This window comes from Schistocerca serialis, chromosome 4, assembly GCF_023864345.2.
Source record: "Schistocerca serialis cubense isolate TAMUIC-IGC-003099 chromosome 4, iqSchSeri2.2, whole genome shotgun sequence".
Taxonomy (NCBI): Eukaryota; Metazoa; Arthropoda; class Insecta; order Orthoptera; family Acrididae; genus Schistocerca; species Schistocerca serialis.
The window spans coordinates 119,489,473-119,509,046 of NC_064641.1; the positions used below are offsets into that span (position 1 = coordinate 119,489,473).

The 19,574-nt window shown below is 40.3% G+C and overlaps 1 protein-coding gene across 3 annotated transcripts in view; it reads right to left on the minus strand.

The window, feature by feature from the left end:
* The window catches only part of LOC126473934 (kelch-like protein 12), a 77,278-nt gene that overhangs the window by 8,291 nt on the left and 49,413 nt on the right, over window positions 1-19,574 (minus strand). For all 3 annotated transcript variants that reach the window (XM_050101294.1, XM_050101293.1, XM_050101295.1), the window contains 2 exons: window positions 18,508-18,615; window positions 2,365-2,525 (listed from right to left, as the gene is read on the minus strand). In XM_050101294.1, coding sequence (XP_049957251.1) covers window positions 2,365-2,525; window positions 18,508-18,615 — 269 coding nt within the window. The remainder of the gene's footprint in view (window positions 1-2,364; window positions 2,526-18,507; window positions 18,616-19,574) is intronic.

Sequence of the window (19,574 nt, forward strand, 5' to 3'; positions counted from 1 at the left end):
TGGTCAGGCAGCTTATTCCGTGCCTTGGAGATATGGTGCATGCCACAGAGGAAGAGTGGTCGTGACAATACCTGTGACTTCACAGGTTCAAGAAAATACCTATTACACAGAAATATTTTTGGACTGTTCTTATCAATGTTTTTGTGATTTTCAGCATAATGCAACAACTTTGTAAAGCACAGTTATTGTAAACAAGAGTACCATATATGAGAGGCTGTTAATGAGAAACCTCTCATTTATTTTACGAGCTGCATGATGGATTTGTACTATCAACTTCCAGCAGTAACTGTAGTACTTCAAGAAAAGAAGTTCGAGCAGAAGAGGTTAGCGAGTGTGCTCAAATAATAAAGTGAGCAAGATTAAATAACATGAGGTCTTGGCTCTCTAACATACTTTACTTCGCCACCCAACATCACAGTAAAGAACCACCAGACTGTCACACTAACAATATTTCCATTCATTCACAAGCCTAGACTAGACTGGTTTCAGCAAGTTTAGTACGTCTTCTTGTAGCCTATAATAAAAACAGATTTTCTTTGTTTACTTTCAGTTTCTATCTACAAATTGATTTTATTTTCAGTTTTAACTACAAATTTTGCAAAATATGATTACTGGTGAACAGTGAATACCCAATCTGAATACTAGCTGTTAGCAGCCATTTCCTCCACCATTGTTTCATTCAGGATTTGCAGTGTCTTTTCCATCATTCTCATTTGATTTATTTACCTATTTATTTATTTTTATATGTTGTCTAAAGGCTTACTGATTTAACCAACTAAATTGTAGCTTAATATGTTCTAACACTGGATAGTTATTTTATTTGGTTACAACAAGTTTTCAATACAATGTTCTCTCATTTTTAAAAACAGCACGATGAAAAATGAATGTTGTTCTGAAACTGTTGATACCTGACAATCATGTATGACTAATAAGTATTATTGGGTTCATCATTGGAAATAAATAAGATTAATTACTTTATTCAAAGCTGTAATTTTCAGCAACTGCAGTATATATTTCAGAGTAAAATTTGGTCCTAAGTACTTATACTTCACATAAATTTATAGCCAAGGTCTAAATATTTAAAAATATCCCTAATTTTTTAGGCTTCTGAAGATTGCAAACTAATTCATCAAAATTGGTAAACCAAAGAAAAAAAAAAACATATTTGCAACTGACAACTGAATTTTATTCTGAAATGAAAGATTAACACTAACATAAATAATCATCTAATGAGTAAGTTACTGCAGATATTTTATTAGTTGCCTGACGAGCACTTATTTTGGAGTCATTCAAATAATTAATCATAATGCAACTGTTGTGGCTCAACATCTTCCTTTCTTGGAATTTATGGACTAATGTTAACTTCTTGAAAAAATCTTGCTCTGTGGACATAGACTTTCAGCTGTCAAACTAATGTTTGTGACACTTTTGGGTAGACCAATGTGATGATGGTCTTATTGAGTTTGACTGGCTATCTGACATATCAGAAGGACCTGGCCACTAGGTAGTTTAGATCTGCCAACTCTGAAGGATGACTTCCGCAACGTGGAAAGATTAAAACTTTGATTATGTGGAAATGTATAAGTAATATACATGTCAATTTTACTTTCTTATTAATTATTGATGTTATATGATACCCACAAAGTTTAAACTCTTAACACCCTCTTTTACGAATGAATTGTCGAATCTTTGCGAAGTGTCATCCTGTCACACTACAACATTTTCCAGTATCGGCACTTTTCATCAAATACCCAATCTTATTCTTCCAGTTGGTGTCGTACTTTCATCCTGTCACGTGTTCTGCACAAAAAATGACATGTTCATCTCTGACAATATTATGAAAAGGATAATTGCTACTCACCATATAGCAGAAATACTGAGTTGAACATAGTCACAACAAAGCTTTCAGCCAAAGAGGCCTTCATCAGGACACACACACACACACACACACACACACACACACACACACACAAGACCACCATCTCTGGCTGCCAAGATGGCATCAAGCGCAATGTTCTCACTGCCAAGTTCATGTTAATAAGTTAGTGTTCTTATCTGATCATATAACTGCTTCTCACAGATAAAATCATAAATGGCCTTCAAGTAGCATGACACTAGAAGAACTTTTCTACACATCAAATACCACGAAAACAATGCATTGCAGGTGGTAATAAATAAAACAAAGTAACTCAACAAGCTGTATTTTACTCTTTGGAAAGTGGGAAAAAGTCGCTGATAAACATTTGAGTCTCATTGTTACATAAGGTTGTGCGACAATTTTTCTTTCCAATATGAATGAGAACACCCAGCTACATCAAGGTACGTGGCTACCAGCTTGCACGACACACAGTATCTGGCACTAACCTGCAGAGACACACAGCTGAGCCAGGAGCGAGAGGTTGGCATGTCACCCGTCAGCTGCCACGTGTCAGTCACAGCTGAGTAGCATTCTATCGTGTCATGGTAGCGGTCCCAGCCCTCTTCACCACCCAGGACGTATATGTGCTCATCAATTACAGCAATACCTTTGACAAAATTGTGACATTAGATAAAACACAACACATGCAATTCTGTACTGCAAAATGCCTGGTCGCACCATCAGAAATAAAGCACTAGGTAAATCAACAAATGACACAGCACTAGGTAAATCAACAAATGATACAAAGTTGTAAGTTCTTAGACGTTTATATTTATTAAAATCTGAGCTTGAAGTCACGTGTTACAGATCATCTTACACGTTTAAAACTCTGCAGCTTGTGCACTGAAATTAATAGTAGACTTTGGAAGTTGTTTTTTTTTTTTTTTAGCTAAGTAGCATTGTCCCTGACTTAAGCAAGGGATATTACCTAGGGCAAACTACAAAGAAATGAGCTTTTTGATCAACTTACGTGCTGGAGCCTCCTCAATTTCTCATACAATTTACAGAAATGAGTAATAAGGATAATGTGTGTGTCCATACCCTAGATAGCTCTAAGGAGTTGTGTATACTGACAAAAATCCCATAGCTCATTTATTTCCTTATGTAGTTTATAGTCAATAATCTGTCACATTTTGAAGTCATGATAAATTACTGGCAAACTAGTCCATCATATAAAGGTGCTTTTGAAACTGAGCTCCAATGTGATTCCTGGAAGAAAATATACAAATAGAACAGCATTGGTGTACTGTAAAGGCAAGTATCTGGCTTCCCCCACTGACCAACTCTCAAGACCACTTTGTCAAAGAGAATTAAAACCATAATCCCTGTACCTTCTTCCACTGTTGACACTTATTGCTAAAAGCTGCAGCAAGCCTTTTCCATCATATTCTCAATTACCTTTGGTGGCTGTCTAGTTCTTTCTAATACACTGAAGAGCCAAAGAAACTGATACATCTGCCTAATATTGTGTATGCACGCAGAAGTGCCGCAACACGACATGGCATGGACTCAAGTAGGGCTGGAGGGAACTGGCACCATGAATGCTGCAGAGCTGTCCATAAATCCATAAGAGTATGAGGGGGTGGAGATCTCTTCTAAACAGCATGTTTCAAGGCATCCCATATATGCTCAATAATGTGCATGTCTGGGAAGTTTGGTGGCCAGTGGAAGTGTTTAAACTCAGAAGTGTGTTCCTGCAGCCAATTTGTAGCAATTCTTGACATGTGAGGTGTCACATAGTCCTGCTAGAATTGCCTAAGTCCGTGGGAATGCATATAGTCCATGGGAATGCACAATGGACATGAATGGATCCAGGTGATCAGACAGGATGCTTATGTACACTTCACCTGTCAATGTCATATCTAGACGTATCATGGGTCCCATATCACTCCAACTGCACATGCCCTACACCATTACAGAGCCTCCACCAGCTTGAACCGTCCCCTGCTCACACACATGGTCCATGGATTCATGAGGTTGTCTCCATCCCCATACACATCCATCAGCTAGATACGATTTGAAACGAGACTCATCCGATCAGACAACATGTTTCTAGTTATCAACAATCCAATGTCAGTATTGACAGGCCCAGATAAGGTGTAAACCTTGGTGTCATGCAGTCATCAAGGATACACGAGTGGGCTTTCGGCTCCAAAAGATCACATCGGTGAGGTTTCGTTGAATGGTTCACACACTGCCACTTGCTGATGGCCCAGCTTTGAAATCTGCAGCAGTTTGCAGAAGTGTTGCACTTCTGTCATGTTGAATGATCTTCTTCAGTCATCTTTCATCCCGTTCTTGCAGGACCTTTTCCTGGCCATAGCGATGTCTGAAATTTGACGTTTTATCAGATTCCTGAGATTCACATCTGTGAAATGGTCATACGGGAAAATCCCCACTTTATCACTACCTCAGAAATGCTGTGTCCCATCGCTCGTGCACCAACTGTAACACCATATTCAAACTCCCTAAAATCTTGATAACCTTAAATTGTAGTAGTAGTAGTAGTAGTAGTAGTAGTAGTAGTAACTTATCTAACAACTGCACCAGACACTTCTTGTCTTATACGGGCAAAGACAACTGCAGTGCCGTATTCTGTCTGTTTACATATCTCTGTGTTTGAATATTCATGCCTGTACCAGTTCCTTTGACACTTCAGTGTATTTCCATAGCCTTTAACTGAAAATCATCTCGCTTTTCTAGCCGCATCATTTTTCACTAAATTTGAGCTTTCAACAGCTGTCCTGTCCATCATAGGAATAAAATTACTACAAGTGATTTTACACTTCGCTACAAGCCACTAATACAACAAACATTGCTGCAGTGCCACAAATCTCCGAGGTTTTGATAGGCTGTCATTTGTGTTTCCAAAATCAGTCACTGTCTAACACACATGTATCCAATATTTTGATCCTGTTAATCTTTCAAGGCACTTGTTACCAATCACACCCAGCTCACAACTTAATGCAAACAGTTTATATTTCTTGTCACTGAGCAACAAAACTTATATAGTGTGTGCAATAAATGATACTTGCATTTTTGTGTTGTCACAATTCATCAATGTGTCCCATTTTTTGAATAACCTGTTGCCAAGAATCTGCTTTGAAACTTCAGAACTTTCAGCAAATGACCAACACTTCAAAACAGAGTTTTACAATTAAAATTCTGTGTTACACCCTGTGAAGTGGGCGAGACACTGTCCTGTATGGTTAACTTGCCAAACAACATTGGTTGCTCTGAATATTAATAGGAGTAGTAAGTTTTATATCAAGCTGAAGAATAAGTGCCTTTCTAGACTTAGTAATACTTTGGATATAAACTGTGTTCAAACATTACAAAACACCTCTAAGAAAATGATCTATACTCTGACAGTCGAAAAGGATTCAGAACATTTCACTCTTGTCAAACGTAAGTAGTTCTTTATTCACTAAAAGTAGTAAGTGCTACTGACAGGGGAGCTCAAATTGATTCCACATTTATAGATTTCAAGAAGACATTTGACACCAACACTCACAAGCGGCTTCTACCTCTGGAGTATTGTCTCAACTCTGCACTTGGATTCGTGATTTCCTCTCAGAAAGGTCACAGTATGTAGCAACTGACAAAGTCATCAAATAAAACAGAAGTGATATCTGGCATTCTACAAGGAAACGTTATAGGACCTCTGCTGTTCCAAATTCATATAAATTTATCTGTAAAAAGTAACTGGATAGATAAAAAAATCTACTCACCAAGTGATGGCAGGATCACACAGCACACACATATAAAAGGTATTACAGTTTGCTAACTTTTGGAGCCAATGGCTCCTCCTCCTGGCAGAAGGGTTGAAGGGGAAGGAAAAGAGGTGCAGGGAAAGGACTGGTGAGGTTTTGGAAAAAGAGTCTAGGTAAGAAAGGTTGTCCAGAATCCCAGGTCAGGGGAGACTTACTAGACACAACAAGAAGGAAGACTTATTGTTGGGGACTGTACAAGGCAAGATTTGAAAACATATGACGGTGCTTGCCTGATATATATATCGAAAGTTAAACAATAGTGCACTACTGTTTAACTTTCGATAAGCCTCATTAATAGGTTGCAGGCAAACATCTACATATGGCTACAATAGTTTCCTGTAGAACATGTACAAGCAGTAAAAACCTAACCACAAAGTTCATAGTTCTTGAAGAATAGAAAGGTACTTACGCAGCAGACACTGTCAGTGTTTTAACACACAGCCTATTGGTGTAACACTTATTTCACTGTTAAGTTGATGCATTGTTGTCATTCTAACCAACACAGGTTCTTCGTCTGAAACTCTGCTGTGGACTGACTGTGTCGGGACCAAAATTCGGGCCCTTATATATCCTCACAATAATAGGTACTGAAACTTCACATTGTTCGATGTTTAATTTACAGAAATTACAATTAAAGCTTAACTCATTAAATTAACTGAATACATCAAAAAATTTGTTCCTTTTAACAGTTTCTTCTACTACAAGGGTTAGGCCGAATTATTTGTTTAAATGATTAAATTAAGAGATACCATTACACTGAAAATTACTTGGGAATTAATTAAGAGCTGGATTTGCTAACATGTTTTCGATTAGAGGTAAATAAATACTTTAATATTAGTAGTATTTCGTCTTCCAAATGTTTATAATTATTATAGGACTTATATTTGTTTATATGTCAACAGCAGAATTTAAGTTCTGAAACAATTACTGATTTTGCCCTATGATGAAAGTATTAACTAGGAATAGTCAAACTAGAAAATCAATTACATACATAAAACTAAGCACAAAATTAGATCTCGTGTTATATTCTTTAAAACTGAGGGCCAACCTTTCTCTTATGAAAATGCAGATTATATTCACTTATATTAATGGTAATTAGAGAAGTGCAAAAATGAATTTTAAGGAGGCAGATGGCAAAAAAAAGAGGGGAAGTAAAAATATCCCAGCTTGCTTCATCATACATGGAGAGCTTAAAGGAGGAAGACACAGTAATATGAAAGACAGATTACTGCTAAAACATCGTGCATGAATTAACAACAGCAAAAAGCTAAGTGTTTTGTGTGTGATAGAGGTGGGAGAGGGGGACTGCGAAAAATATAGGTCAGGAAATGAAAAATATAGAAAACTAAAAGGGAGTGAAGAAAGAAACAGTTGGTCTGAAGAAATGCTGAGACTAAAGAAATTAAATTAAGGCCAGGTGGGTGGCGAGAACCAAGGACATGTTGTTGTGCCAGATCCCACCTGTACAGTCCTGAGGAATTTGTGCCCGGGGTTGAACATAGATGGCACGTGTAGTGAAACATGCACCGAGGTCACGACTGTCACACTGTAGAGCACACTCTGCAACATGATAGTGTGGCTGCTGGTATACATCCATTATCTATGCCATTCATCCTTACTGATAATTTGGTGGTACCCATACCAATGTAAAAGGACAGTATTTACGTAACAGCTGATACATGACATGTCATGTCATTTCATTTCACAGGTGGCTCTCCCTTTGATAGAACATGTTTTGCCAGTTACAGGACTGGAATAGGTAGTGGTAGGAAGGCGCATAGTGCAAGTCTTGCAGTGGGGACGTTCACAGGAGTAGGAGCTGTAGGGTAGGGAGATGGGTGCAGAAGGAGCATATGGTCTGACAAGGATATTGTGGGGACTGGGAGGACGACAAAAAGCTACTCTCGGTATGGTGGGCAAAATTTCTGACAGAATGCACCTCACTTCAGGGTATGATTTCAGGAAGTCGTTGCCTTGTCAAAGTAGCTGATTAATACATTCAAGACCACGATAATACTGAACGACAACAGGTGTACTCTTAAGTTGTGTTTGGAGGGATCAGCAGTGCCAGGATTGGATGTGATTGCCTGGGAAATCTGCTTTCGAACTAGGCTGTTGGGGTAATTACATTCAGTGAAGATTGAGGTGAGAATGGTGGTGTATTGCTGTAAAGACTCTGCATCTGAACAAATACGTTTGCCTCGAATGCCAAGGCTGTATGGGATGAAATGTTTGACACGGAAAAGATGGCAACTGTCAAAATGTAAATACTGTTGTTTGTTGGTAGGTTTAATGTGAACAAATGTGTAGCTGACCTTTGGTGAGGATGAGATCAGCGTGAAGGAACATGGTATTGAATTTGGAATTGGATTATGTGAAACTTAATTGGGAGAATGTATTTAGAGATTCCAGAAATTTTAACATGTCAGCCTCACCATGAGTCCATCTGGCGAAGATGTCATCAATGTATCTAAACCAGGCCATGGATCCCAGGAAAGCCATTTACAAGTGACCCATGAAAAAGTTGGCATAGGAAGTAGCTATCCCAGTTCCCATGGCTGTAACCCTGGTCTGTTCGTATGTCAGCTCCCAAAGATGAAGTAGTTGTAAGTATAAAGTTGATTAAAGTGAGCAGGAAGGATGTCATACGTTTGGAATCAGGTGGGCACTGAGTGATTAAATGTTCTGCAGCAGACAGACAATGTACTTGGAGGATGTTGGTATAGAGGGAGATGGTAAGCTGTGTGGTAGGAGTCGGATGGGCACAGATTTCAGATGATCTATAAAATTATTGGCATCTTTAATGTAGGAGGTAAGTTTTTGTACTAAGGGTTGCACTTTTGATCAACTAAGGCAGATACATGTTCGGTGAATTACTCCCAAAAGCCTCACATTGAAAGTCCCTGTTTCTGAATGTAATCCTACTCCACATCAGTCTCTTTTACAATTTCAAATACAGCAATCTCTTGCACTTACCTGGCTAATCCATGACCTATTGCCTCATCTGCCAATTTCCAGTTCACCAGACTTCTCCCCTTCTACAAAATCCTGTAGGTATCTACCCCTCACGTTTCCTTGGATCATACCATTTGTCAAGCCAACTACAAATTGCAACAACATGCCAGACTTCACCTTAAATGGCCACCCAACATTCTCCTGAACTACCTCAATGGTGGCATTTCCCTTCCTGCCCCTCTGCAACTCCCTGAACAGCCACACCACCAAGCACCACCCCTCTCTAGCAAACTGAACTTGGCTAAGCACCTTAACATTCCCCAGCCTTCACCACTCCCTTTCAGACCAACAACAAGTCTGAATCATAAGAACTAGTCAAAACAGCACAGTGTTCTCAACCTCTCGTCTAAAGCACTCACCCTTTCTAAGTTACCTGTATTATCCAAGGCTATCAGTTTCAGCCATTAACCTGCTTTTCATCATGCTGCTTTGGTAGAGGCCCTACTTTCCTTCACACATAACATCAACTGGAAACATCAGTTTGCAAACCCACTCCCAAAACCATTTCAACAGTGAACCTGACATTAAACCCTGCCTTGAACAGTTCCAATCACAAACCCAACTTGTCCACCACCACTATCTCTAGACCATCCCTTACAAGCCTTCCAAGAATTCCTCACATCCAGTATTGCTTCATAACTCCTCCTCAGGTCCCTACAACATGACCCTAACCTGATGACTCCCATCTTTATTCTCTCAGTGGACAAGAAATGTGACACTGTGGTACTTAACCGACGGGAGTATGTAAGTGAATGTCTACACCAGCTGTCTGACACCTCTACATACAGCATCTGACATCAAGATCCCATCCTTGTGATTCTAGCTTACCTGCAGTCTCTCCTTAAAACTTCAGGGCCCTCACAAGGACTAATACCTTAATCAATAGAACTTCTCACCCCACCCAAACCACACACCCCCACCTTTCACTTTCTTCCTAAGGACCACAAACCCAATCACCCTGGTCCTCCCATAGTTGCTGGCATCAAAGCACACACCAAACGCGTATCTGCCTTAGCTGATCAACACCTGCAATCCACAGTACAAAGACTTCCCTCCTACATTAAAGACACCAACCATTTCCTATGTTGACTGAAAACTGTGCCCAGCCCACGCCCACCACAAACCTTGCTTGTCACCGTTGACACCACCTCCTTCTGTACCGACGTCCCCTAATGTGCATGGTCTGTCTACTGCTGGACACTTCCTCAGTTGGTGCCCACCTGATTCCACATGTGGCATCCTTCCTGCTCAACTTTATGCTTATCAACAACTACTTCACTTTAGAGGGGCAGACATACAAACAGACCAAGGGTAAAGCCATGGGAACCAGGATGGCTTCTTCCCATGCCAACCTTTTCAGTGGTCACTTGGAGAGAGCTTTTCTGGGATCCATAAGCCTTCATGGTCTGAACTGAAGAGTTTCCTCATGGGTCACTCCTTCTATTCTGTCGAGGAGTTCCTTGAAAAATTAAACTGATTCTCATTATATTGCTGATAGCGTTTGCTTAAACTTATGGACTAACTTTTTTTCAGGTTCATGAGCATTTATTATTATCTGTTATTACTTTTATGTTGTAAGTTCATGTACTGACACGTTCCATGACCTTGGAGATTTGCTCCTCAATTTGGTCCTACGGAACTTGACATGTAAATAAATAAATAAATAAACTGATATCTTTTGCCACATGACTTCTTGCTGAGGCTGACCTGCTGGATATTCCTAGAATAAAGTGCATCCTCCCAACTAAACTTCACATGGTCCTTTTCCAAATATGATGCCATTTTATTTGATGTTGATCTCATTCTTACTGAAGGTCAGTTACCCGCTTCTGCTCATATTAAACCTACTAACAAACAACAGTACTTAAATTATGACAGTTGCCATCCATTTGATGTCAAACATCCTTCGCATTCAAGGCAAATGTATTTGTTCAGGTGCAGTCCCTTTACAGCAATACACCACCATTCTCACATCATTCATCACTGGACTTAATGACCCCACCAGCCTAGTTCAACAGCAGATTTCCCAGCTCATCACATTTAATCCTGGTAATGTTGATTCCTCCCAAAAAACAACTTATGAGTAGACCTCTTGTCACTCAATACTATCCTGGTCTTGAATGTATTAATTAGCTACTTCAACAAGGCTATAACTTCCTAAAATCATGCCCTGAAATGAGGTACATTCTGTCAGAGATTTTGCCCGCCACATCTGGAATAACTTTTCTTCACCCTCCCAATCTCCACTATATCCTTGTCAAGCCTTAATGCTCCTTCTGCACCCACCTCCCTACCCTTTCATTCCTTGCCCTGTGACTGTCCCTGCTGCAAGTTTTGCCCTGTGCACCCTCCTACCACAATTTACGTTAGCCCTGTAACTTGCAAAACATATTCTATCAAAGGGAGAACCACCTGTGAAACAATATGTCATACCAGCTGTTACGTAAACACTGTTTGGCCTTTTGCACTGGAATGACTATCACCAAATTATCAGTTAGATGAATGAGCATAGGCAGAGCCCAACGTAACAGCCGTGACCTTGGTGCCTGTTTCACCACGTGTGCCCTCTGTATTCTTCCCCCAGACACCAGTTTCTCGGGACTCTGCAGGTGAGAACTGGCACTACAAAATGTCCTTGGCTCTCGTCACCTACCTGGCCTTAATTTACGTTAATTCCTGTCATCTCAGAATTTCTAACAGTAACTACTACTTTCTTTATTCCATTTCAGTTTTCTACATATTTCATTTTTTGTCATCACCCTCCCACCTCTGTCACAGACAATGCACTCAGCTTTTCACTCTTATTAGCTCCTGCTTGATGTTTTAGCAATTATCTCTATTTTGTATTACCACCTCTTTCATATTTAAGCTCTCATATTTCAAATCTCATCCAGTGCCATCCTCAACAATCTGTCTTTTCTCCTCATCCCATCTGGTAAGTCTCCCCTGACTCGGGGTTCTAATCGACTTTCCTGAATTCTACCCTTTTCCTATACCTCACCAGTCCTTTTCTTTCACCCCTCTTCCTTCCCCTTCAACCCTTCTGCCAGACAACAGAGCCACTGGCTCCAAAAGCTAGCAAGCATTAATACCTTTTACGCTTATCAATCACAACATGAAGACCACCTACCTAATAGCCGGCACACCCACCTTTGGCATGGGTAACAGTGGCGATGCATTGTTGCATGGAGGCAATGTGGCCTTTGTAGGCCGCTGGAGGGAACTGACACCACCTCTGCACACACAAATCACCTAATTCCCGTAAATCTGGGGGGGGGGGGGGGGGGGGGGGGTGCAATGAGCTCTGATGCCACATTCGGTAACACCTCAAGATTTGTTCGATTGGGTTCATATCTGCCAAGTTGGAGAGCCAGCACAGCATTTGGAACACGCGACTGTGTTTCTCGAACCCCTCCATCAACACTCCTGGCCTTGTGAAATGGTGCATTATACTGTTCAAAAATGCCACTGCCATCTGGAAATTTGATCATCATGAAGGGCTGTACTTGGTCTGCAATTAATGTACGATACTCCTTGGCCACCATAGTGTCTTGCACGAGGTATATTGGACCCATGGAGGTCCACGTGAATGTTCCCCAGGGCATAAATGAGCCATTGCCAGCTTGTTTCCATCCTGCATTACAGTTATCAAGGAGCTGTTCCACTGGAAGACAATGGATATGTGCCATCCAATCAGCATGATGGAGACGATTTTGGGGTTCATTAGACTATGCAATGCTCTGCCACTGTGCCAATGTCCAGTACCGATGGTCATGTGCCCCTTTCCATCGTAGGTGCCAATATCGTGGTGTTAATGTTGGAACATGTATGGGTCGGTCCGCTCGTTACAAGTTTGAGTGTTTGGTGCACTGTGTGCTCAGATACACTTTTATTCTGCCCAACATTGAAGTCTGATGTTAGTTCTGCCACAGTTCACCGCCTGTCCTGTTTTACCAGTCTGCCCAGCCTACGATGTCCAACACCTGTAATGAGGGGTGGCTGCCCAACCCAACGATGTCTGAATGTGGTTTCACCACCTGTTGAAGACACTCCCCATAGCACTAACACCCAACAAGTCGTGCAGTTTCTGAAATGCTCATGCCGAGCTTCCAGGCCATCACAATCTGCCCTCTGTCAAACTCTGATAGATCATGCGTCTTCCCCTGTCTACACATAGACAGCATACTCACTGATACTACACGCATTGTGTGTGTATCTGACCAGCAGCCATTCCTCGTCAGGTAATGCTGCTATAGCCTGGACAGGGTTATATTGACAGTAAGTTGTTGGTCCTAATGTTCTGACTGATCAGTGTATATGTGTATCCTACCACCGCATGGTGAGTAGGTTTTTTTATCCATCCAATTTATATTTTCAAAAATTGATTATTATCATTGCTATAAATTATAGCAACGATTCAGGAGACTCTCTGAGCAGCCCTCTTACAACATTTGCAAATTATGTTGTTTACCTTTTAGTAAAATCATCAGATGATCTAAATCAACTGCAAAACAATTTAGGCAAGTTACCTGTATGTTGTGAAAAGTGGCAACTGACGAAATGTGTGAGGACATCCATACAAGTACTAAATCTTAATTTTGATTACACGAGAAATCACACCAATATACAGCTGTCAATTCAACTAAATATGTATGGATTACAATTACAATTAAATTACACTGGAACAATCGCACAGACTTTTATGGGGAAGACAAACCTTAGATTGCATTTTATTGGCAGAACATTTAGAAGATGCAAACACTTGATTGTGAATTGCAGAGTAGTCATGCAGATGTAGATCTATATACGCACTCTGCAAGCTATCATACAGTGCATGGAGGGAGGTAGCTTCTACCACTGCCTGTCATTCACTTTCCTGTACCACTAGCAAAAGGAGAGGGGGGAAAAGCAACTGTCTGCATGTCTCCATACAATCCCTAACCTCTCTTGTCTTCGTGGTCTTTACAAGAGATGAACACTATAGGCAGTAAAATCTTACTGAGGTCAATTGCAAATACTGGTTCTCTAAACTTTGCAATAACGTTATGCAAAAAAGTCATCTTCCCTCCAGGAATTTCCATTTGAGTCCATAGTTACCTTAATACTTGCATGTTGATCAAACATTTCACTGTTCTCCTTACAATGGCCAACTATGCCTTACCAACTTTGGTGGGAGCACTACTCCCTCTCCTTATGTAAGTTCTGATATATTATGCTGCTACACCATTATTTGCTAACAGCAATACAGAAATACTGGTTATTGTACATTACTGCATGCATAAATTAATGAGAAAGAAATACATATTTGATAGCATAATATGAATCCTTAATTTTAGCAGTTACCAACTTTTTCCATGTGAGCAGGTAAGAAGAAGCAGCCAGAAGCACCAAAAGACTAAAAGGTTATACCCAATCTGCTAATATGTTAACAATAAGACTAATTTCTAAGAAGCACTTTTTGCTCCATGTTCTGAATTTGGTCAACATTCTAGTGTATTGTTTTGTTTCTAAATATACCACAATTTTTATTAAAGTCCCACAGTTGACTTCTCCACATCACTGATAATGTTACTGGAGGAGGAAGAGGAGGAGGAGGAGGAGGAGGAGGAGGAGATGTAGATGATGATGATAAGGAAGAGGAGGAAATGCTGCTTGGTTTACAAATTAATTGAGGCAGAAACACTGTTTCAACAACTAAAAAGGCCACAGCTGTAATTGGTAGGTATAAGGAGGCAAAAAATGGTTATTGCTACTGTTTCTTAAGTTTTCAGGAGAGATCAAATATTCCATCTTTTTTCAGGAATGCTCCAAGATGTTATTAATTAATATTTTGGCTAACAACCTTTTATCATTCTCACATTCTCAATGTGAGTCGCTAGCTAGACTTTTAAAGCACTTTACCTCTCATTTCATTTGCACTATCAAAGGAAATATTGGCTGGCATTCCCATGTATGTTGTCCATAATGATCAACCAAATACTTTGTAAGCACTGTTGCTTTGCTGAATCTGCACTTGGACTGTTGTGCTCTTAGAGGCATCAAGTTTTATCTATGACACTCTTGTTACCAACAGTGTTATCTCTGGCATGTGTGTTGGCTCCACAGGGTAAAGTGCTTTAAAAATCTTGCTAGCTGCTCACCTTGAGAATGACAAAGGTTGTCAGCTGAAATATTGGTACAAGAGTTAATTACGAGGGCCGTTCAGAAAGTAACCTCCGGTTGATTTAAAAAAATACACCAAGTTAAATAAAAATATTTTAATATATACATCTTACAACTACATCTTTGCACTATTTTTCTACATAGTCTCCATAGCGATTGAGGCACTTATCGTATCTCTTCACAAGCTTTGAAATTCCTTCTGCATAAAAATCACCCGCTTGTGCCTGGAGCCAGCCTGTGACCGCATCTTTGAGCTCTTCGTCGTCATCAAACCGCTGTGACCCGAGCCATTTCTTCAAATGCATGAAGAGGTGATAATCACTTGGCGCCAGGTCTGGGCTGTAAGGTGGATGGTTGATAACGTCCCACTTTAAGGACTCGAGAAGGGCCGTTGTTCTGCGAGCAGAGTGAGGACGGGCGTTATCGTGCAAAAAAACGATACCGGAAGTCAGCATACCACGGCGTTTGTTCTGTATAGCCCTTCGTAACTTTTTTATTGTTTCACAGTACACGTCTTGATTAATGGTCGTACCACGTTCCACGAATTCAACCAACAACACCCCTTTGGCATCCTAAAACACCGTTGCCATCAGTTTTCTGGCAGAAAAATCTTGCGAGGCTTTTCTTGGTTTGGTAGGCGAATTTGAATGTGCCCGCATCTTTGATTGTTCTTTTGTCTCAGGGTTCACGTACTTAATCCAGGTTTCGTCACCGGTCACGATTCTGTTTAACAATGGTTCTCCTTCGTCCTCATAACGTGACAGAAAGTCTAATGCAGAGGCCATTCTTTGAGTTTTGTGGTGGTCGGTAAGAATTTTGGGCACCCATCGTGCACAGAACTTACGGTAACCCAATCTTGCTGTCACTATCTCGTACAAGAGAGTCTTAGAAATCTGTGGAAAACCAGTAGACAACTCCGACATTGAGAAACGTCGATTTTCACGAACTTTTGCATCAACTGTCTGAACGAGTTTGTCAGTCACCAATGATGGTCTACCACTCCTCTCTTCATCATGAACGTTTTCTCGTCCACTTTTAAATAAACGTACCCATTCACGGACAACTCCTTCACTCATAACTCTTGGTCCGTACACGGCACAAAGCTCACGATGAATAGCTGCTGCAGAATATCCTTTGGCTGTAAAAAACCTTATGACAGCACGCACTTCACATTTGGCGGGGTTTTCTATTGCAGCACACATTTCAAACTGCCACAAAAACTAAACTAGCGCAGGTACGACGTTCACATGACCACGGCTTGATGCCGACTGACCTGTTGAGTGCGTGAACGCACAGATGGCGTCGCTATTCCCCCCACAACCCGCACTGTGACCAATCGGAGGTTACTTTCTGAACCGCCCTCGTATATGCGAGCAACATTCCTCAAAATGATGGAATATAGTTATTGCTACTAATCATCCCAGCTCCAGTTTTCCTGAGTGTGCTGTACAAGTGCTTACCGTCTCCTCCTTCCTTCATAGATCTTCGGTTCCTGGACATCTTCCCACTGGAATCCTCTCTCTCCATGTACAATTTCACTGTATCTGTCCAGTGTTTTCTGGACCTCTCTCACTGTCTTTCATCTGAGATTTATTTTGAAATATTTTCTGGCTGATCTTTTCTCATCCATTCCCTTAACTTGCCCAAACCACTCAGTGTGTGTTTTTTATTGCAATAGTAATAGGGACTCTAATGCTGGCTAAATTCCTAATCACCTCAGTTTTGATCTTTATCTTTCTAGTAATTTCGTTCATAGCTCTTGTGAATCTCATTTCTGTCATTTGAATTCTGCTGTAGTCTTTTTTTAGTAGGGTATACATGTATCTCCAAACCAGAAGTATGTGTGGTACATGGTTGGTTTTGCTTATTGTTGTATTTTGTAGGCCCATGAAAGGTTTCTGAACTGATTGTAAAAACTGAACGCTTTCTCTGTCCTGCTGAGTATTTCCTGATTAACAGTGCTATCTTTGGATGTTGTGCATCTGAGGCATTTGAAATGGGAAACTGAATCTAATTTTGTTTCTTTCAAATATAAGTTCAGACTTGTTCCTTTCCTGTTGATGGTCATTGCTATAGTCTTTGTCTACCTTAATGACTAAAAAGTGCTGCTGTGGTCATCCTGAAGGAATGTGTGTGGCGTATAGATCTCCCTACTAAGCAATCATATACAACCGCTCGCTCACCGATAGATGTGTACCTACAGATAGGAAAATTGCGCAGGTCGCACCAGTGTTTAAGAAGGGTTGTAGGAGTAATCCATTAAACTACAGACCTATATCATTGACGTTGGTTTGCAGTAGGGTTTTGGAGCATATATTGTATTCAAACATTATGAATCACCTCGAAGGGAACGATCTATTGATACGTAATCAGCATGGTTTCAGAAAATATCGTTCTTGTGCAATGCAGATAGCTCTTTATCCGCACGAAGTAATGTCCGCTATCGAAAGGGGATCTCAAGTTGATTCCGTATTTAAAGATTTCTGGAAAGCTTTCGATACCGTTCCTCACAAGTGACTTCTAATCAAGCTGCGGGCCTATGCGGTATCGTCTCAGTTGTGCGACTTGATTCGTGATTTCCTGTCAGGAAGGTCGCAGTTCACAGTAATAGACGGCAAATCATCGAGTAAAACTGAAGTGATATCAGGTGTTCCACAGGGAAGCGTCCTGGGACCTCTACTGTTCCTGATCTATATAAATTACCTGGGTGACAATCTGAGCAGTTCTCTTAGGTTGTTCGCAGATGATGCTGTTATTTACCGTCGAGTAAGGTCATCCGAAGACCAGTATCAGTTGCAAAGCGATTTAGAAAAGATTGCTGTATGGTGTGGCAGGTGGCAGTTGACGCTAAATAACGAAAAGTGTGAGGTGATCCACATGAGTTCCAAAAGAAATCTGTTGGAATTCGATTACTCGATAAATAGTAATAGTTGAATTGACAGCCTTGAGAATTGTACTAAGTACCTGGGTGTTGAAATTACGAACAACTGCAGTTGGAAAGACCACATAGATAATATTGTGGGGAAGGCGAGCCAAAGGTTGCGTTTCATTGGCAGGACACTTAGAAGATGCAACGAGTCCACTAAAGAGGCAGCTTACAGTACACTCGTTCTTCCTCTGTTAGAATATTGCTGCGCCATGTGGGGTCCTTACCAGGTGCGATTGACAGAGGACATCGAAAGCGTGAAAAAAAAAAAAAAAAAAAAAGAGCAGCTCGTTTTGTATTGTCACGTAATAGGGGAGAGAGTGTGGCAGATATGATACGCGAGTTGGGAGTTGGGATGGAAGTCATTAAAGCAAAGACTTTTTCGTCGCGCGCTGTTCGGGAGTGAAATGGTAGAGAGATAGTATGATTGTGGTTCAATGAACCCTCTGCTAAGCAGTTAAATGTGAATTGCAGACTAATCATGTAGATGTAGATGAACTCAGTAAGTAAGGCAATGTCTCTGAAAAGCAAGATTCTGGGTTTGAGTCCTTGTCCAGCACACAGTTTCGATTCATCAGTAAGTTTCAAGACAGTACATACTCTGCTGCAGAGTGATTCATTGCATGGTTGAGTTGTTTCCCAACATTTTGATAAAACAATATAACAAAAAGCATGCAAAAAGTGAAGAAAAATGTAACAAGCTGAGCACTTACCTGGTCTATATCTTCTTTCAATCATCGATGCCTTAAATTCCCAGCAGTTTGCTTGAACATCATACCGCTCAACCTTGTTGGTGTTCTCTGTAGATGCATGCCACCCTCCTGTATAGATCAACGTGACTATATATTGGCAATCACAATATAAACACTACAAAGTAAGTCACTTCACACACACACACACACACACACACACACACACACACACACACACACACACACACACACACTCTTCATGCTCTCATTATTGTGGACGAACTTTTCCTGTTACCATCACCACAGAAACAGGGTATGCTGAGTTACAGGAGACAAAATGTCCTCCACATACCAGAAATAGAAACCAATTCACTTTGTTAACAATGTACAGATGTGTAGTTTACACTCTACACTACAGTAATAGAATTTGTAATTTTGTGTACTCAGAGTTTTATTCCAGTCTACAATAGGAATTTCTCCTTGAAAATTGTGTAGTATTTTATCAATGAAAATTTGTTACTGGAGCAGTTACTGTCTTAAGTACAAGCTTTGACCATTTATTATAATAAATACCATCTGCTCATATTAAATAAAAATCTGAGCATATTAAGAGTGTTAAAATTTACGCAACTTTATCTGATTATGGTTAGGTAGCTGTACTCCAACACATTTTGAAATCTAAGTTTATTACTGAAATACCAGATCACCTCTCAAAAAGTATCCAAGTTACACTTCTCTACATTCCTACTGCAGAAGCAACCCACAATGTACAGCAAAGTGTATCTCCTTCCCATTCTATTTTTGGATGTCACACAGTGTTTAACTAGGGATGCTTTAATTATTGTCAAAGTACATCTCTCAAAGGAAGTTCATATGATTTAGTCTCCAATCATGTAGTTTCAACTTCAACTGAAAATGGATTAAGATTTCAGATTAACACTCTGTGGATTGCTGAAATGTGAAGTTTAATAAATCTTCTTGAAATCTGGAACACACAAAAATTATAATGCAATGGGTATCACATACAGCTTTTATTCAGTGAGTAAGAGGGCAGGAATTCTGTAACTACATACATACTCCACAAGCAT